At 41.8% G+C, this 20,328-nt stretch overlaps 1 protein-coding gene across 5 annotated transcripts in view; it reads left to right on the plus strand.

Moving 5' to 3' along the window:
- The window catches only part of WDFY3 (WD repeat and FYVE domain containing 3), a 130,559-nt gene that overhangs the window by 103,032 nt on the left and 7,199 nt on the right, over positions 1–20,328 (plus strand). For all 5 annotated transcript variants that reach the window (XM_081020608.1, XM_081020605.1, XM_081020607.1 and 2 more), the window contains 19 exons: positions 1,562–1,730; positions 2,769–2,932; positions 5,989–6,137; positions 6,449–6,569; positions 7,572–7,657; positions 8,825–8,905; positions 9,957–10,011; positions 10,623–10,742; positions 11,159–11,276; positions 11,871–11,977; positions 12,076–12,229; positions 12,486–12,577; positions 12,994–13,206; positions 14,723–14,870; positions 16,264–16,418; positions 17,285–17,443; positions 18,135–18,314; positions 19,144–19,326; positions 19,976–20,072. In XM_081020608.1, coding sequence (XP_080876734.1) covers positions 1,562–1,730; positions 2,769–2,932; positions 5,989–6,137; positions 6,449–6,569; positions 7,572–7,657; positions 8,825–8,905; positions 9,957–10,011; positions 10,623–10,742; positions 11,159–11,276; positions 11,871–11,977; positions 12,076–12,229; positions 12,486–12,577; positions 12,994–13,206; positions 14,723–14,870; positions 16,264–16,418; positions 17,285–17,443; positions 18,135–18,314; positions 19,144–19,326; positions 19,976–20,072 — 2,551 coding nt within the window. The remainder of the gene's footprint in view (positions 1–1,561; positions 1,731–2,768; positions 2,933–5,988; positions 6,138–6,448; positions 6,570–7,571; positions 7,658–8,824; positions 8,906–9,956; positions 10,012–10,622; positions 10,743–11,158; positions 11,277–11,870; positions 11,978–12,075; positions 12,230–12,485; positions 12,578–12,993; positions 13,207–14,722; positions 14,871–16,263; positions 16,419–17,284; positions 17,444–18,134; positions 18,315–19,143; positions 19,327–19,975; positions 20,073–20,328) is intronic.

The following is a 20,328-nucleotide window of genomic DNA, read 5'->3' on the forward strand; positions in this document are numbered from 1 at the left end:
CCAACCCGATGGGGAAAAACAAGTTTTAGCCAATAATGGATCTTCAGGGTCCGTATCCAAGCGCTGACAGGGATTTGCCTGACCTCCAAGGAACTCAAATGAAGAGCAAGCACAGCAAAGGAAAAACATAAAATTGACATGCTGGGGCTAACCCACCAACCTTATCAAAATGACCCACAGATGGTGAGCCAGGCCCTCTGCCTGATCCACTTCTCTGTATTACCCATTAATGCTACTGAAATAAATGGAGGTTAGAGTCGATTCTCTCGACCCAGTTGGCATGTTCGTAACACTTGTTGCTTGGATCTCTGTAGAATTTGGCTTGAGGTGAAGTGATTTTTATGAATGCTGCCTCACTTGCAGTTCTTCACCACGCTAGCGTAAAGATGATAAACGCTGGTTACTCAACAGTTGTGGGGTGATAAGTGCTCTGAGCCCATGGAGAAGCAGTTGCGTCACTGTTCTCTGCAGAAAGAAACTCCACAGATGTATTTCCCTAGTAATGAGAATGAAGAGAAGTGGGCTAAACTAGAAGTTTGGTAAAACATTATAGCGTTCCAGAAAACATTCCTTCTTCTTTGATGAACTGTGAGTTCCTGTAAAACATGATTGGAGCTTTGGCAAAAATGCAGAATCCCCCCTTCCCCCCCAAAAGATCCACTTTTACCATTGCACTCAACATTTACCGTATTTTTCGCTCTATAAGATGCACCAGACCACAAGACGCACCTAGTTTTTGGAGGAGGAAAACAAGGAAAAAAATATTCTGAATCCCAGAAGCCAGAACAGCAAGAGGGATCGCTGCGCAGTGAAAGCAGTAATCCCTCTTGCTGTTCTGGCTTCTGGGATAGCTGCGCAGCCTGCATTCGCTCCATAAGACGCGCACACATTTCCCCTTACTTTTTAGGAGAGAAAAAGTGAGTCTTATAGAGCAAAAAATACGGTAGTTTTGGTCGTGAGACCTTGTCCATTAGGGAGCATGCAGCTGTGTTTGATTGCAGCCCAACAAATAGAAAAAGAAACATACATATATATTGTGTGAGCTAACACCAAACAGCACTTTGGTTCTTGAGCTGTCCATATGAACGAATTATGATAGCTTTCCTGCCTCCCCATTCTCTGCGCATAATCATAAAATCGTAGAATTGTAATATCATAATTAAAGTAATAGCGTGGGAGATAATAATAGGTCTAAATTAATCCCAGTCAGTTTCTCTACAACCTTGCACTTTGGTTAACATTTCAGTGTTTAAAGAAAATACCTGAATTGGCTGGGTGCAATATTGGAAATGATGAGATGCCAGTTCTTTTGTGATGATGCACAAAGCACCGAACACATTTTGCTAACTTTTACGTTCATCGAGCAGCATTTAATTTTTGATCATCTTTCCAGCAACAATAGGTTCATTCAAAATCTAGCTGATTTGCCTATTGGGAACTTAATCAGTTTACAGTTGGCTGCCTCCAGCTACAACACTTAGCAGGTTCTGAACATAGATTTATATTTAGGGTATGTTTGAGTTGGTTTTGCCAAACGTTTTTATTCTGTTGTTGTTTAAAGAAACCTGCGCGCTACCGGAGAGCTATAAGCTATGACAGCAAAGAATACTACATGCGCCTGGCTTCTGGAAACCCTGCTGTCTTCCAAGACACTGTCGAAGAGAGCTCTGAAGGAGAAACTGCTCAGCAGGAGCCAGAACACGGGGAAGATACTATTGCAAGAGTTAAAGGTGGGTGTTTTCGCACATACCTCTGTAGGCATAGGCATGCTTGGCAAGTTGAAGTTATTTATGCTGTATTTCCCTATAGGGAAGTATGCACAAGCAGCAAGCTGTTCTTGAGTGTGATGGCAGACATTCACAATTTTTACATTCATAGGTTATTTAGGACAAGGCAGAAGTCTTCAGCAGACCCGACTTCTGCTGATATGCGAATTGTGGCCATTGTAATACTTTAGTGGCCTCCCTAAATGTGTGACTCACCCCAAAGATGCTAAAACTGTTGCTTAAGAAAGATTTGAATCTGTCTTGTCTAGTAGTCCTTCCCTATCAGTAGGGAATTGGTCAACTTCCAATCACTTTTGCATCTAGAATTTTTTGTTGTTGTAGGAAAAAAGATGCATAAAATTGCATTTAAATGTTTTAAATTATATATATTTTTAATGCATTCCTGCAAAACATGCATTTTAAAACATATTTTGATAGTTTAGTGTGCTGAGAATTGTATTGCAGCATTCAGAGGAATGCAAAACCTGAGGACACTTAAGTTCTGTTAGTGTATTTAGTCGAAGAGGTCACTTCATATTGACCAGGTCACTTCACATTGGAATTTGTAAAGATCAGATTCACTAATTATCCCTATGTATCAGCGCAGTGTGTTTGTAAAAGTGGGCATGCCTCCTTTGATTTCCCATTCCCCTTGACTACATAGCATGTGAACAGCCTGTATGACCTAAACTTGCATTAAGATTCTCAGTCCCCCCTCTGGGAGCTTGGGGGGTTATCCCGTTTTAGCCCCACACAAACAATGAGAGTGTGTGACTTATCTGAGATCACCCACTGACCTTCATGCCTGAGCAAGGACCGTTATCCATTGACTGCCCTTGGCCTGCAAGTTCTCAGACTCAGCTGGTCGTGCAGAAATTCTACCAGTTTTTAGCTGTAGGATTTGGGGTGGGCTTTAAGTAGAGTATGCAGCGCTGCTCACGTACCACACAAAGTTCAGTGACTTACAGACAAATGTGCTGCTGGTTTGATTGCTTCATGCAGGCCTTGTTAAACCACCACTGAAGAGATCTCGTTCTGCACCTGATGGTGGTGATGAGGAGAATCAGGAGCAGCTGCAGGATCAAATAGCTGAGAGCAGCTCTATAGATGAAGAGGAGAAAACCGATAACACAACTTTGCTTCGACTGCTCGAAGAAGGGGAGAAGGTATAAGCCAGCATTTAATGCTCTTTTTGCTCTCTCAATTACTGAACCTAGCAAGCTGTTGTGTGGAGGCTTCTCGAACATATTGTGCCTCTAGTCTCCAAAGCAGTTCATCCATCATTCAAAATGAACATGGCATACAGGGGTTGTGGAGTACGCGTGTGTGATATCTCACAAAATGGCATGCATTGTATCCAACTAAGTTGTCTTGTTCACACAAGGACTTCCAACTTATGCAGTGGAATTCCCTCTCCTCTTGTCTCCTATCCTTTCCCCATGTCCCCAAACCCCCCCCCCAAACAAAAATCAGTTCTGGAGAGGGGAACCCTCAAAACAGATGGGGGGGGGAAGGGGAGGAGAGTGGGGAAGTTCCATTACGGAAGTGGAAGTCCTTGCATGAACATGCTGACCTGTTGGATACAACCCGCAGTTTCCTAACCCAAACGGAGAATTGTTAATTAAATGGTGACAGAGCCCCTCTGTGGATTTAACCTTCAGTTAAGCTCTTCTCTTTTTTTTTTTATACCTTTGATATAAGAATGATTCTTTTTTTCACCGGGCAAACACTTTTAAATTGGAACTCAGCCTTAAAATTCAGTGAATTACTAGAGTACCTTTGTTCCTTAAGTTTGCATGAGCACATTTCATTGTGGTTGGGAAACAGTTTTATGAAACATTGACATAATAGGTTCTGAAGTGCTGTTGAGAATGCTCATAATGAATAGCTTTACCTTGGAAAATGTCTGTTGCTTTCAGTGATGAGTGTCCTCGTTTAAAACAAATGTCATATTGTTGTTGGCATAGTTTAGAAACAATACTCTTAAGAAAAATATACAAATTCAGCTTTGATATTGTAGGAACCTGTTTTGGTTTTTGCTGGAACAAAAATGCATCCACATAGAGTCCCATCTTTCCAAGGTGTGCAATCCTGTAGCGCAGGTGTGTGGAACCTCAGGCCCTTGAACTGGCCCTCAGAACTTTGTCCAGGCTGCACCCCTTCTGAGATACTGCTCTGCACCCTGTTCAAATGCTTTTTGATAAAGCTGTCATGATGCCTCTTGCTTGCCTATCACAACCAGCTGCATAAATCTCACTCTATGGAAGGCAGTAGACTATTTCCTTAATGCTATGTGTACGCAGTTTTATTACTCTGAAGCATTATAAATAAAGCATTATGTAATAGTTCTTTAGGGATGCGGGTGGCGCTGTAGGTTAAACCACAGAGCCTAGGGCTTGCCGATCAGAAGGTCAGTGGTTTGAATCCCCGCGACGGGGTGAGCTCCTGTTGCTCGGTCCCTGCTCCTGCCAACCTAGCAGTTCGGAAGCACGTCAAAGTGCAAGCAGATAAATAGGTACCGCTCTGGCGGGAAGGTAAATGGCGTTTCCATGCGCTGGTCTGGTTCGCCAGAAGCGGCTTAGTCATGCTGGCCACATGACCCGGAAGCTGTACGCCAGCTTCCTCGGCCAATAAAGCGAGATGAGCGCCGCAACCCCAGAGTCAGTCACGACTGGACCTAACGGTCAGGGGTCCCTTTACCTAATAGTTCTTTGTACAATTTCAAATCCTTATCTTCTGGCATGCAGAAAGGGAGGATCCAAATGCCTTTGACTGGCAGATGAAAACTTAGTATATGCCGTAGAATCAACATGACAATGGCTGGGAAAGTTTTCACATTGCCTCCTCTCGAATGTCAGATAATCGTGGAATAAATAGACCTCTCGAGGTGATTTGTTGTCTTTGCATTCATCCTCGCTCAGTGTCATTGTGGCTTCCTAGTTTATAAGGACATGAAGGGCAGATCCCCAGGCACCACTGACGCAAGAAAATAACAACTGGGAAGTGTTGCTTGTACTGCAATAATCACTTCCATTTTTTCATTCTGTCTTGGCTATAAACAGGACCCTCTGCTCCTATAATTTAATCAAAAAGAACATTATAGGGCAGAGGTTATTTATATGCTGATGCTTGCATTTCAAAATTAAATCAGTGGGTTGCTCTTTATATTTTTACCATTCCTTGTCCTTTGGTATGCCTTTTTCCTTTATCATATCTGAGGAGCAGAAAGGGGAGGGATAAGTCACAATCTAGCCAGAATTAAACACATTCAAGTCCTGTTGATACTGCCTTACTTCATCCTCTTCAAGCATCTTATTTTCAGGTAGTCCCCATAACATGTTGCAGTTATAGTAGCTTAGCACTGATTTTCCTATGTTGGATTTTTATGCCTATCCATCTGTCAAATTCATGGATCCAAGGGCAGGTTATTCAGGTCCATAGTATCATGCAAAGCTTTTGACACAACCATTGCTCAACTATTCTCTTTTACACGAAACTCTTTTCGTCAAGACAAGGATCTCCAATTTCAACTCTAGGACCAGATTAGTTTTCTTCAGGGTTGCCATACAAGCCAAACCTCCAAGAAGACACAACTGGCCTTGGTTTTATTTCATTCCGTATAAATAGTTATCCCTCTTAAAGACTTCAAGTTTCCCTTGGACTAAATGGTCCTTTGAGGGCTCTCCTTTCTTCTCATTGAATCTTCTGTTGCAGTCATTTTTTCTCAGATTGAGTTTTAAATGCTGTTTGTGAGTGTTGATATGGCCTACAGGGTGGTGCTGTGGTCTAAACCACTGAGCCTCTTGGGCTTGCTGATTGGAAGGTTGGCGGTTTGAATCCCTGCTCTGTCCCAGCTCCTGCCAGCCTAGCAGTTCGAAAGGACACCAGTGCAAGTAGATAAATAGGTATCGCGCGGCGGGAAGGTAAATGGCATTTCTGGATTCTGTCACGGTGTCCTGTTATGCCAGAAGCAATTTAGTCATGCTGGCCACATGACCCAGAAAGCTGTCTGTGGACAAATGCTGGCTCCCTCGGCCTGAAAGCTAGATGAGCATCTCAACCCTGTAGTCGCCTTTGACTGGACTTAACTGTCCAGGGGTCCTTTAGCTTTTACCTTACCAGGGTCATTACTCCCCCCCCCCCCAAAGGGCCTATAAGCATAGTCATGTACATATCCTTATTTATTCATCATGTTTTCATTAAATATGTGCTTATATTACAGATTCAACACATGTACCGCTGTGCTCGGGTTCAAGGCCTAGACACCAGTGAGGGGCTCCTCCTCTTTGGCAAAGAGCACTTTTATGTGATTGATGGCTATACCATGACCGCCACCAGAGAAATACGGGACATTGAAACCCTGCCTCTAAAGTGAGTTAGGCGTGACATTCTTTGAAATTGTAAGAGAAAAAAATGTCTCCCTGTTAGAAAGTATGACACATCAGGACTATAAGAAACTCTCCTGAATATAGCGCTTAAACGATCTCCAAAAACAACACTGCACCTAAAATAGAAATATGCAAAATCTGTACGTGACTCTATAGCTATTGTATCATAGTTTTTACAATTCTCGTAATGGTTTATGAAGCCAAACATGACTATAGAATATGAGTGGGTGAAATCAGTTTTGCTATGTATAGTCTTATATTTATAGTTTCTCTCCTACCTTTTACTCTCTACAGTATGCATGAGCCAATTATACCCAGAGGAGCCCGACAGGGTCCAAGTCAACTCAAAAGGACATGCAGTATTTTTGCATACGAGGATATTAAGGAAGTGCACAAAAGAAGATACCTGTTACAGGTATTGTTTCTAGTGGGGAATAGCAGGGTTTCATAAATATTTTATTTATTTATTTCATAATTTCATGAAACTTAAACACTACTTGATTTTTTTTAAAAAAAACCTCTCAAAGCAATTTACAAGAAGAAAAAACAAGAAAATCAAGAAAAAAATCACAAACATACTTTATAACAAACAAAGGCTGAAATACTAAAACCTTTAAAAATTACCATACCTTTCTAAGCATCTGGGTAGGCTTGTCTAAACCAGAATGTTTTTAGCAGGCCCCAAAAAGATTACAGTGGTACCTCTGGATGCGAACGGAATCCGTTCCGGAGCCCTGTTCGCATCCTGAAGCAAACGCAACCCGCATCTGTGCGGGTCGCGATTCGTCGCTTCCGCGCATGCGCGTGATGTCATTTTGAGTGTCTGCGTGAGTGGCGAAACCCGGAAGTAACGCGCTCTGTTACTTCCGGGTCGCTGCAGAGCGCAACCTGAAAATATTCATCCCGAAGCTACTTCAACCCGAGGTATGACTGTATAGTAACTGCACCTGCTTGATCTCAACAGGCCAGGAGTTCCAAAGTGTAGGTGTTGCCACACTAAACAATCAAGTTCTTACAGATGTGGAACAGTTATTATGTGGCACTTGTATTAGCGCCAGTTCCACCAATCATAGCAGTCAAGTCGGCACATGCGCAGTAAGGCGATCTCATAGGTAAACTGGTTCCAAGTTGTTAAGAGCTTTATATTTTATAGGCACTGGAGTCACTCTGCCACTTGCTTAAGGTGGGATAAAACCCTACACATAATATATATTGTAGTCTTTTTATTAAACGTTTTAGTCTGGACTCTTCAGTGCATTGTAAACCCTGACAAAGGGATTAGGGGTGATTTTTAAAGCACAGTTTGTGGGCGTAAGTTGACTTCATACCTAGGTAATAAAAGTCTGCCATTTGGCTTCATGAAAGTCCACAGCATTGTGCATTGACAACATTTTTAAAACCTGCCATTTCTTTGCAGCCAATTGCTGTTGAAGTATTCTCTGGAGATGGACGCAACTATCTTCTTGCTTTTCAGAAAGGAGTGAGGAATAAAGTGTACCAAAGGTATTTCCATTCGTATTATTTATAATAAGAGTACTTATAACAAGCGTATTGGCAAAGCAGCCGTGGCAAAGGCTTGCCTCTTCAAAAGGGCTTGGGAGAATGTGATGTTTATGACCAATACCAATAGGGTCTATTAGACTTGTGTGTTGAGCATGCTCTCCTATTGATATTAGGCAAGAATATTAATAGAGGGAAAAATTGTAGACCTTTGACCACAAATGAGAAACAATTCCATATTGAGTTTTTATTGACCACGAGGAAATGTTAACATTTAACACTGCATTATCCCCTGCCCTTCTGCTGCCCATTCATCCATTGTGGGAATTCCTCTTAACAGGGAATGAGATGAAAATTAGGCCGCCGCCGCAGCTAGCCTATATTATGCTAAACATAGCCTTATTACAAAGACAAGAGAATTATTTCATCTCAACTGGCTCCCAATAATTCAGCCTGCCTTAGAAAGAGGGCAGCCAACCAGTAGAGCTCAGGAACTCATATGTCAAATTCACCCAAGAAGTGAGCTCAGTAGGCAGAAAGGCATGTTGCATTTGCTGAAAATCTCAGGCACCCCAGTGACACATGTAAGGGGGACACTACACAGCACGAATATAGGTGGGGTCTCCTCTGTCCTCTTATGGATCTTCAGTCTGGGATTTTACTAACCAGAGTAATTCAGTGCCACCTCCAGAACTTGACCACCTCTTTAGTCACCCTTGACTCGAGATCACAGGATCAATGCAGATCTTTGAATGGACTCTGCTGTTCAATTCCCTTTGTGGACACCTGCAAAAAATGTTCATTCCTGCCTTATGCCTTCTAGTTTTATGAATAAAAGAGGATTTGCTTGCTATGTTTTCCAAGTAGCTCAGTGGACACTTATTGGGGGTAAAGTGATCCTTAAATAAACTGTTCCCAGTTATTAAGGGCTTTATGTGCTAACAGTAACACTTTTAATGCCTTCCTTCCTCTCTATCCCATGCCCACAAAAATCTCTTTTAGAACTGAGGTGTACTTTTCTTTTTACTGTTTTTTCATTGCGATGTATACTTTTAATAAAGATAGACACAGCAGCCTAATTAATTCATTAACAGTCTGGCAGTAGGTGCCACCTGAATCTTAATTGAAACACATTTTTGTTGATTACATTATCCTATTATTATTTTTAAGGTTTCTGGCTGTCGTTCCATCTTTAACTGACAGTTCAGAGTCTGTGTCTGGACAGCGACCCAACACCAGTGTGGAACAAGGGTGAGTTTCTGTGTTTTTTTATTCCACGCCATAGATTTGGAAGTGAAGGAATTTACAGTATTTGTTTTGACTACTTTCTACTCATCCTGCTATTTTAAAAGTTGAACCTCCTGGTGACTTTCACTGTCTTTAATGTGTTTCCCAGTGTAAGTAGAGGAGATTTGGAGAATAAGAAAAGGCAGAAATGCAAATAAAATATTGTGAACAGCAATGAAAATAAAATAGCAAGGGGCTTCTCTCTTGAAATTGACTGTGCTCACACATCGTGGCTGACTCTGGGGTTGCGGCGCTCATCTCAGTTTATTGGCCGAGGGAGCTGGCTTACAGCTTCCGGGTCATGTGGCCAGCATGACTAAGCCTCTTCTGGTGAACCAGAGCAGCGCATGGAAACGCCATTTACCTTCCCACTGGAGCGGTACCTATTTATCTACTTGCACTTTGACGTGCTTTCGAACTGCTAGGTTGACAGGAGCTGGGACCGAGCAACGGGAGCTCACCCCATCATGGGGATTCGAACCACCGACCTTCCGATCGACAAGTTCTAGGCTCTGTGGTTTAGCCCACAGCGCCACCCGTGTCCCTCACACATCATAGTAAAACATAGCTAAAGGTTCATAATTAATATTTAGATGTCTCCCATTTTGTTCCTCTCCTAGCCAGAGTAAGAGCTGCAAACCACAATCCCTGGCTTAGTATCATGTCAGAACCATAGGTCATGGTAGTTGGCTTGCTCCAAGCAAGACATGACTGGGAAACCAAAGCTTGTTCTTGACGCACTCAGACAGCTACACTACACAAGCTCTAACATCAAAGCATGTTAAACTGTTGGAGCTGACCTTTCCTTGTTGGCGTGCTCATGACATTGATAGTGATCCATAGATGCTAGGATGGTACAACTGTTGATTCTTTAATAGTTTAAAATCAGTTATAATTAATATGGTAGCATGGATTACAAGGAAAAAGTTGCTCCGTGTTACATGAAGTTGCTAACATTGCTCTCATATGCCACTGCTAAATGGCAAGAGTACTGACCCCTTCTGCTTCTCCTTAGGTCTGGCTTGCTGAGCACCCTAGTGGGGGAGAAATCTGTTACACAAAGGTGGGAGGTAAGTATAAAGAGTAGTTTAGTTGATAACAACAACAGCAGCAGCAGCAGCAGCAACAACAACAACAATTTATTATTTATACCCTGCCCATCTGGCTGGGTTTCCCCATCCACTCTGGGCAGCTCCCAATCAAATATTAAAAACACAATACAGCATTAAACATTAAAAACTTCCCTGAACAGGGCTGCCTTCAGATGTCTTCTAAAAGTCAGATAGTTGTTTATTTCCTTTGCATCTGATGGGAGGGCATTTCATATGGCGAGTGCCACTAGCGAGAAGGCCTTCTGCCTGGTTCCCTGTAACCTCACTTCTCACAGGGAGGGAACCACCAGAAGGCCCTCAAAGCTGGATCTCAGTGTCCAGGCTGAACGATGGGGGTGGAAACACTCCTTCAGTTATACTGGGCTGAGGCCATTTAGGGCTTTAAAGTTTCCTTTTCATAGTGGATTGAAATAGAATATTTGGACATGTAATATTGGAGCCAAAATGCATTGTCACATTTAAGTTCCTGTATTTTATAAAGCGTGGACAACTGAATTGTTTTTGGTTTTGTTACTGGGAAATTAACGCCAGTGCTGTTTTGTTCTGTTTTGTGTGCTATCTCTACAAAGAGAGGTGAAATCAGTAATTTCCAGTATCTGATGCACTTAAACACTTTGGCTGGCCGATCCTACAATGACCTCATGCAGTATCCTGTTTTCCCGTGGATCCTTGCAGACTATGATTCAGAGGTAAAAATAAAAATCTTACATTTCGTAAAATAAAAGCCTGTTCTTGGAAGCCTAAAACTCTGCACTTAAAAGTAACTCAGATTAGGGCTGGAAGCCTTGCTTCTTCAAATATTACTCTTTGTTAACTAATCTAACTAAGTAAGTTGTGGTGTTTCAAGGCAGTGGCTTGAGTAATGTTGCAGTGATTTGTAGAAAATTAATAAAAGACATATCTGCACTTCAGATGAGAGAAAGGGACAATTGTTTTAAATCAGGCCTGAGTAGCTAAATATTTAGAGTAGCTGCCAACATTTTTAGAAACCATTATCTCAATATATTGAATAGAGGAGCCAGAAATAGTTGCACATGAATATATTCAATTAATCAGAGAAACAATTTTTTTAAGAATGGACTTCACTACTTGTTTACTTTTAAAGGAATTGGATCTTACGAACCCAAAGACATTTAGAAACTTGGCCAAACCGATGGGAGCCCAGACTGACGAGAGGTTAGCTCAGTATAAGAAGCGCTACAAAGACTGGGAAGACCCTAATGGTAAGTGCAATAAAACATCTATCATCCACAATCTGAGATGGATGTAATGGAATAAACGGTACTGTGGCTTTTCCTTTAATCTGATTTTCTGAGGGCTGGAGATCCCACCAGACATCGTCAGTTTTACCAGCTAAGAAGCTGAGGACATGTTTATCATTAGGAAATTTGCTATGATTCAGTTGAGCCCCTGTGCTAAATTAAGATAATAATCGTATAAAATCCTGCTTGTCTCCATCAGTTCTTGGAAAGGTTTCCGCTGATAAAGACATTCAAGAATTGATCAGTTAAGATGTCTCTAGAGAAACTTGTTGGGGCTAATCTGAAGCATTTAATTCCAAAAAGAGTGTTATAAAATACTCTGTGTGACATTTTTTAAAAAAGAAATATGATTAGTTGAGCACTATAACAATGTAAGTGGCTATAGTGCCAAATCATAAGCATTGAAACAAATTTTAACTATACCAATTTTAGATGTACTGAGTGTCTTGGTATTAGCAAGCTAATACTGACTAAGCCTAGTAATTTAACACAGACTTTCTCATTTCCTTCCTATTTCCTTTTCCTGTTATTCCCCCCTCCCCCATTTTCTTACAGGTGAAACTCCAGCTTATCATTACGGCACCCATTATTCATCAGCAATGATAGTAGCCTCATATCTTGTGCGAATGGAACCCTTTACACAGATATTCTTAAGGCTACAGGTAAACTATTTACTTCTGCCATTTAATTCCAAGGTGTAACGAGCAGTGTAGGAAACGCCTTAATTGCCGTGCAAATACTTCTCTTTTTCCTTCCTCAGGGCGGCCACTTTGACTTGGCTGACAGAATGTTCCACAGTGTACGTGAAGCCTGGTACTCTGCATCTAAGCATAATATGGCAGATGTCAAGGAGCTTATCCCAGAATTCTTCTACCTCCCAGAGTTGCTACTCAATTCCAACAACTTTGATCTAGGTGAGAAAAGCCACTTTTGATAGCATGGCTGTATTTCTGTCTTACAGAGGCACCGTCGAAAGATGAACATAAAGCGGATTTAGAGGTGCATTAAATAAAGATAAGTGCAGTGTATGTTTTCGTCTTAATTTCGGAGACTGGTCATTTTAAACTGCTCATTTGCGCTATGGAGCTCATTCAGGTGTCCTGTTAAACTTTCTCAAGAAGCACACTTCATTGCAGAAAAACCCTCTTTATCCTTGTTTTTGCCTTGTAGGTTGCAAGCAGAATGGCACTAAACTTGGGGATGTAATACTCCCCCCATGGGCTAAAGGGGATCCCCGCGAATTCATCAGAGTGCATCGGGAGGTAACGTATGTTCTTGTTAGAAACTACAATACCTTTTTGGCCTCCCATCCGAATCTTGCTGTTCTGTTTGGAAGAAAGCATTTTTGGCTGATAGTTTTGCTCTTTATATCTTTTGTACATGTTGAGCACACTGGGATTATCAAACATGTCGGTTGACGTAGTGAGTCCAGTTGACAAGTTCTCACCTTCCTTCGTATTAGAACTCTGTAATGAAGTTTTGTTTTTGTTTTTTAAGAAAAAAATTGCAATGTTTTTAGAGCAGGCTATAAATTGAAGGAAAATAAGTAAAGCAGTTAAAAAGAAAGAAAGAAACTTAGTCATGTGTTGGCTAACAACGCCATCTGTTTCAGCAAGCAAGCCTTTGCCCACCTGTAAGCAGCTTGTGCTCCATTTAACATGCACATTTTGAATTGCAGGCTTTGGAATGCGATTTTGTGAGTTCTCACCTGCACGAGTGGATAGACTTGATATTTGGCTACAAACAGCAAGGGCCGCCTGCAGTAGAAGCTGTAAACGTTTTCCATCATCTCTTCTATGAGGGCCAAGTAGACATATACAACATAAACGACCCATTAAAAGAAACAGCTACTATAGGATTCATTAACAACTTTGGACAGATACCGAAACAGGTAATGAATGATATTTGAGTATGGTGCATCTATGGTTCAAGACAAAGTTGGTGTATTCTATTCTATTTGCTTTGTCCTTTCGGAGATTTAATTCCTTCTGTTCAAGACTTGGAGACCCATGGCCCTTTGGGGGAGGATGGAGCAATCAGGAGTTTGAATCTCATTTCCATGGGCTTTATTATTGTTTTAAAAGGCAAGTCGCTGTTGCTTTGATTTCATAGTAAAAGTAAAAGCTGGTCATACAAATGTAATGTATTTGAATGACAATCCTGGGTGTCAGTCTGGGACAGGGTGTGGGCCTTCAGTGCATGCCATCTTTGTAATATTCCATATTAATGTCACCACACGACAGCAAGACCCAAATGGGGATGAACTGGATGGTCTTAGATTGACTCCAAGAATAAACAAATATGTCCATCCTCAGTATGTTGGTGTGATCTTGTTTCACAGAGAAGCAAGCATACAGGTTTAGACACATAGCAGTGAATAGCATGTTTGAATGGGATCTGGGTAGACCTTAAGCAAAGGAGGAGGGGGGTATAGTTTATCAGGAAGATCTTCTGTGCAAGGCCCATTTAAACAAATGCAAAATATGCAAAATCTTGATTTTAGTCGTGCTTGCCCAGGAGAACTTCCCAGTGGATCGTGCCCTTAATGCTTTCCAGAAGTAAAATGTAATTTCCAGACGTAAAATATAAATATATGGAGTTCCAAGGCCTTGCACAGATTTTGACAAAGAACAAACAGCCACACAGCCAAAACATAAAGTGACTGACATTTTCTCCAAAATTAAAATTAAAATTACTTGCTTAGGGTTTTCTTTATGGGATCCCACATAGCTCTCAGCATTGAAGCTGGCGGTAAAAATGAAAATCCTAAAAACCTGAAACATAAAAGTACTAAGACAGAACTGGATTAAAATTAACTTTTTCTGACCCTTCAATACCTGCATATTAAAAATAAAGATAAAACTTATTACTACCTTCCCAGAAGCTAAAATAGAGCTGACCTGTCCCTTCATCACGGAGAATGTTCCACTGCAAAAACGTCCCTCTCTAACAATGAAATTATGTGAACAGTTAGATTTAAAAGGAGTGTTTTAAAATGTTATTAAATGTTTAGGATGAAGCCTGCCAAATCTTAATAATTCTCTGTTTATGATTGCCGCTTATCTGCTAAGGCTGACAGTATTTATACTAGCATCCTGTTTTGATAAACACCAGCATTCCATCTGCCCCTCTGACGGTCCCTTTAAAAGCACCCTGTGGTTTCTTAACATGGCTTTGAGTGCATATCAGGAGTGGTGAATGCTGGTATTTCACTGACTCATCGTCACATGGTGGGCCGAGGCAACTGAAAACAACTTGTGTGTTTCCTGTGACTGTGAAATCCATCTCTGTTAGGGAATTTATTTGCAACAAGTCTCATGGATGGTGCTGACATGTTTTGAGAGGTGTTGCTGCAAATTATTTGCAGGCCTGCTGCTAAGCCTGTAATGTTTTCTGTCTTGCTGCAGTTGTTTAAGAAACCTCACCCTCCAAAGCGAGTGAGAAGCCGAATTAATGGAGAAATAAGTGGGGTTTCTATCCCACCAGGTATTGCCAGTGGCAAGATTTTTTTCCATCATTTGGACAACCTGAGGCCTTCTCTTGCACCAGTAAAAGGTAAATGCTGCAATCAGTTTACTTTTGATTTTTTTTTTAGAACTACGCTCATAGTTCCAGGCATTTTTATTAAAACATATACTGTTGTTTGCCCCAGAAGAAAAAGACTTCCAAGGCCGTCTATATCAATTAAAACGTATTTTTTTTAATCTATTAAAAATATGAAGCATCCTTCATTGCATCTATGTTATGGCATGAGCAGAACAGAATATGCCAAAAATTCAGTGCACTAGAAACAACAGAACATGTCATGGCAGGTAAAGAAATGAGTGAAAACAAACCAAGCAATATATTTATGAAGCCAATCTTTAAACTAGAGAGCGTTTAAAGCAAGCTGATATTAAAATAAAGAAAACAAAACGAAGGCCAAGATTTCACTTGATGTGGGATTGTCAATGGCATCTGTGCATTAGACACCTTGTTTGAACAGGGCTTGTGCTCATAGAGTGAAATGTGTAAGCAAAACCCACAAATCCTGATCCTTCGGAGTTGTGAAGAGTGGATAGTCGGCACAGATCCGGATTACATGTTGGACTCTATTTGCATAGAGACCTATATGACTGTGGTGTCCAGTACCTGCAGCTTGGGTGGCAAAGGCCACGCTAATCCCCAACCCCCACCCCACAATAGCCTCTCTTTGCAAATAAGGCTGTGTTGGGATGGGGATGGCTCTAAGGGAACATTGCCTAGAAACTGGCTTTAATTGTGCTGCCCTCTCTGGAGATTGTAGGTGTGTGCACTAGCGACAACTCAGAGAGTTGTCCAGGCTGCAACCCCGAGTTAATTTCCATGCTTCCTGGCTTCGCTGGAAATTATGAGAGCACAAAAGAGCCATCTGGACTGGGAGCTGGCCTTACATTGTGCCTGCGCTACAGATCTTCCCTTAGGCTTTGTGCTGTTCGGATTTGCCTTGCTTCTAGCACACTGAACCATGAACAAGATTCATGTTGCTAGACTGCTAGAGGACTGAAAAGAAGTCTTCTTACAATGGAATGGTTGTGTTTGAATTTATACAAAGTTATTTTGATACTCGCCAGTCACTTTCCCCACTGCTCTGCTGAAACGTAAGACTGATTTGAGCATTAACGAATTCCTGAAGCATTCTCAGTAGCTCTGTGCCCTTGAAAGTCTCTTATCCAGTTTCTTACACTTCTGTGTCATGGGAGTTGATAAGAATTTAACATCACTGGTCACTGTTTAAATTCTTTCAGAGCTTTCAGTAGTGTAAGCAGGTTTCTCAGAAAGATAAAAAAGTTCTCGTGAAATATCCTCACTTTCTACTGTGATTGGGTATAGCTTTCACCTAATCTTGGAACAGCGAATGTTTTTATGAGCTCTTGTTTGTGAGTGCTGCTATCTTTTCTTTCTCGCTTTTCTTTCTCTCTTTGAGCAGAGCTCAAGGAGCGTGTAGGACAGATCGTGTACACGGACAAAGGAATTTTAGCAGTGGAGCAGAATAAAGTGCTAATTCCGCCAGCCTGGAATAAAACCTTTGCTTGGGGTTATGCAGATCTCAGCTGCAGGCTGGGAACCTATGAGTCAGACAAGGTTTGTCTCTCAGATTTTTGTGGCTCTTTAACTTGCATACTTGATGATAGAAAACAATGACTGAACAAGCTGCCTCAGGCAGGTGTCTTAACTGTACCCTTTTAGAAACCTGCTGAACACATTTTTGTTCAGACAAGCCTATCCAGGTACTTAGAAAGTTGATGCAGGTTTTAGTCTGTTAGTTAGTTAATTTTTTTTAAATCATTGCTGTTAATTTTTATTGATAATTTTATTGTTTTATCTTTTTTTTTAAACTGCTTTGAGGTTTGTTGGTTTTTAACACTCAAGCAGTGCATTTTGTGAAAGTTTGTAACATAAATAAATAAATCCGGTATCTAAGCAGGCCGTGGGGCAAGTTAACACTTCGCAGAAAGTTGTTTCTAGTGAACACTTCTTATGAAATTTGTCTGTTAAATGTACATATGTTTTAATTAACAAGTATAATTTGCATGAGCAGCATCCTTTGGTCCAGGATGGGCTATGGTAATGACTTTAAGATTTGCCAAATTACAGAATGAATTATGTTCCGGGGGTAGAGGATTCCAGGCTTTATTCTCCTATTACTTGTATCCTGATCCCAGTCTTTCCACACTTCCCTTGCTTTGCCCCTCCCCATGAAACCAAGGAACTGGCTCCTGAATGCAGCTTCCGAACCCAGCTCTTTGGTTGTGGATGGGAGTATTAGAAATCCATTGCCTCTCGCCTGGAACTGCCTTTGGAAGTGTGAGCCGGTTTTCTTCCAGGATGCAAGGTTGGGTGGAAGGAAATGTATCTTCCCCAACCAACCAACACAGTGATAGGATGCCGGAAACTGGCCACGGTTTGTAAATTGATGGGTCCACTGTTTTACTTTTCCACCTTTCTAGGCCGTGATCGTTTATGAATGCTTGTCGGAATGGGGACAGGTTCTCAGTGCCATCTGTCCAAATCCCAAGCTGGTCATCACCGGAGGAACCAGCACAGTTGTTTGTGTATGGGAGATGGGCACCTCCAAGGAAAAAGCCAGAACGCTCACTCTTAAGCAGGTAAATCTGGATTTCTGTGTCAGAAAACTGGACCCCCAAGCATAGTTCATCGGTACTGATGAAATCTGGCAAGTTGGGAGTGAACTAAGTCAGAAGGTTTTGCCCTCCTCAACTGTTGGCACATGGATAGATCACCAAAAGTTGTTGTTTTTTCTGGGGAAAAGAAGAAATTCACTGGATTCTATCAGAGCTCTGAACAAAATCTGCTTATTACCCTGCACAACCATAGCCTTATGTCCATGTGACTGCATGGACAATTTACTAAAACCATTGAAATTCACCCCTGCTCTGTGTCCTGCCACTGTCTTTTGTCCCCATAGGGGTCTGCCTATATCAACAAAGCTTGAGCAAAAGGCAAGGAAGGAGCTGAGAATTCATTCTTGTTGTCATTCTTTGCTTAGGCACAGTTCACCAGGGCTACCGCAGAGTCTCCATTTATTTCAACGAGGCTCGCCTGGGAAATTGCTACAAACCCCACTTAAGTGGTTTGAGGTTATTCAGCAAGAAACCACACTATTCAGTTTCCGTAGCGTTGTGTTTCTTAGATTTTAATTCGTCTTCTGCAACCTAGTAATAGTGCCATACTCCCACATTTTCCCTCTCTCCGAAGGAAAACTATTCCAGTATCTGTATTTGCAGCACTTTGCAGCAAACGCTTTATGTATTTCCTTCTGTTTTCCTCTGCTTTTAGGCGCTGCTCGGCCACACCGAGGCAGTCACGTGTTTGACAGCCTCTCTGGCCTATCACATCATTGTGAGTGGGTCTCGGGACCGCACCTGCATCATCTGGGATTTGAACAAGCTCTCCTTTTTAACGCAGCTTCGTGGCCACCGGGCCCCCGTGTCAGCCCTCTGCATCAATGAACTGACGGTACAGATCAGAACATCAACCGCTTCTCTTAGAAGAGGAGATACAAATGTAGAAAATCACTCTTGTGCTGGTTGTGCCCATTTCAGCTCCAGATTGCATATGTCCCCTAGTTAGTGACATTTTCCAAGTTATTAAATGAAAACATCATGGAGCCCCTTTTTGGGTTTCAACTGTTTGGTGCAATTTATTGCCGACAGAAAGCAGCTTGCTGGGTACTTAGAAAAACTTATTATGGGGGGGGGGGGTGTCAACCAGAGATTCCCTTCTCATCTTCCAAAACCATTGTTTATCATATTTTCACCTGACCATCATGTTGGCCCAGTAACTAGGCAAGTTGACTCTGGAGTAGGGGGAGACCTATCATAAATTTTTGGCACCGTCACTAGAAGAGCAGGCATGGCAGAGTACCAGAGATCCTACAATACTGCATTGGCCTTTAAGCTGCTTCCTTGTGGCTTCATCCTGCTGTAATAATGGAAAGCATGTCATCATGTAGGCTTGTTATGGTCTTTCACGAATGATGGCAGTTGGGTTGAAAGGAGCTGTGCTCTTGACCCCACCCACATGATACCAGTTGCTATTGCAGGGACATTGTTTGTGTGCCATAGCAGTAGCATATTACGGGGCCTTCAATTTGTCTTTAACTAGATTGCAGCCTCTTATCTGTGTAGATCAGTTCCTGATGGGGTCAGTTTCAAGTCATCGGTTCTTGGAGTTTCCACCCAGACCACGATTTCATATTAAATCGAGATGCGTTTGTCCTCCGGGATGGCAAAGAATGGCAGCGTTGAGATCTAAGTGTGCCTAAAACATTTATCCTTTTTTTCAGGGAGACATTGTGTCCTGCGCTGGCACTTACATCCACGTGTGGAGCATTAATGGGAACCCCATAGTGAGCGTGAACACTTTCACCGGGCGCAGCCAGCAAATCCTGTGCTGTTGCATGTCAGAAATGAACGAATGGGATACCCAGAACGTGATTGTGACGGGGCATTCGGATGGAGTGGTCCGAGTAAGTACCAGCAGTTGTGTAGAAATAAAACTGGGGGTCGGCAGCATGCCTCGTGGTGCAGAGGAAGTTGATAGAGAAGGGTTTTTGTTCATAATATGAGAACCTGGCTCATCCAGTGAAGCTGAATGCTGAGAGTTTCAGAGGAAAGGGAGTGGGGCAGCATTGAAACTCATGAATCTGAAGTCTAAAGGGGATTTAGACAGATTCACGGACAATAAGGTCATCAGTGGTTACTAGGTGAGATAGTCATATACTCTGCATCTAAATTTGCTAATTGGGAGAGGGCTATTGCACTCCTTTCCTCTGTGTGGGCTTCCCATGGGCATCTATTGTGGGAAACATGATGACAGGACTTATATAGGATTTCCAGGTTCATTCCTAATTGCAGCTCCTATCTGTTCAGAATTCTTCAATGGCATATTCATTTACTCATATATTAAAGCAGTTGAATAGCCCATCCGCTAGTTTTGGGCATACAGTTAGAAACATAGTTCGATTGTAATTTAAATGTGCCTTGATTTTTGTGTCTCCTTGAGTGCTTTCAATGTTACTTTGCTCCATGTCTTGTTATCGTATCAGGTTGAAAGACTGGTTACACGGCAAGGGATGTATGCATTCAGACTCACACTTTCATCTCTCCTTCTCCTAGTTCTGGCGAATGGAGTTTCTGCAGGTCCCGGAAACTCCAGCTCCTGAACCTGTGGAGGCGCTCGAGATGCAGGAAGAGTGTCCGGAAACCCAAATAGGTGCTGTTTCTTTTTGGCTTTGTGTTCAGCTTTGGATTGTTCAAGGTGTAGCTCAGGAGTCAGAAACCTTTGCTTCTCCAGTTATAGTTGGGGCTATAATTTTATTTATTTATTTCATACATTTGTATACCATTTCATTGCTTTAAAATAACTCTCAAAATGGCGACTGAAAACAGTAAAACAATAAAATTATTGGTTTTTAATAACTTATTTTTAACTCCCAACATCGCTGATCATTTTCTTTGCTGGCCTGGCA

The sequence above is a fragment of the Podarcis pityusensis genome (assembly GCF_964106645.2).
Source record: "Podarcis pityusensis genome assembly, chromosome: 9".
In the NCBI taxonomy this organism is placed as follows: domain Eukaryota; kingdom Metazoa; phylum Chordata; class Lepidosauria; order Squamata; family Lacertidae; genus Podarcis; species Podarcis pityusensis.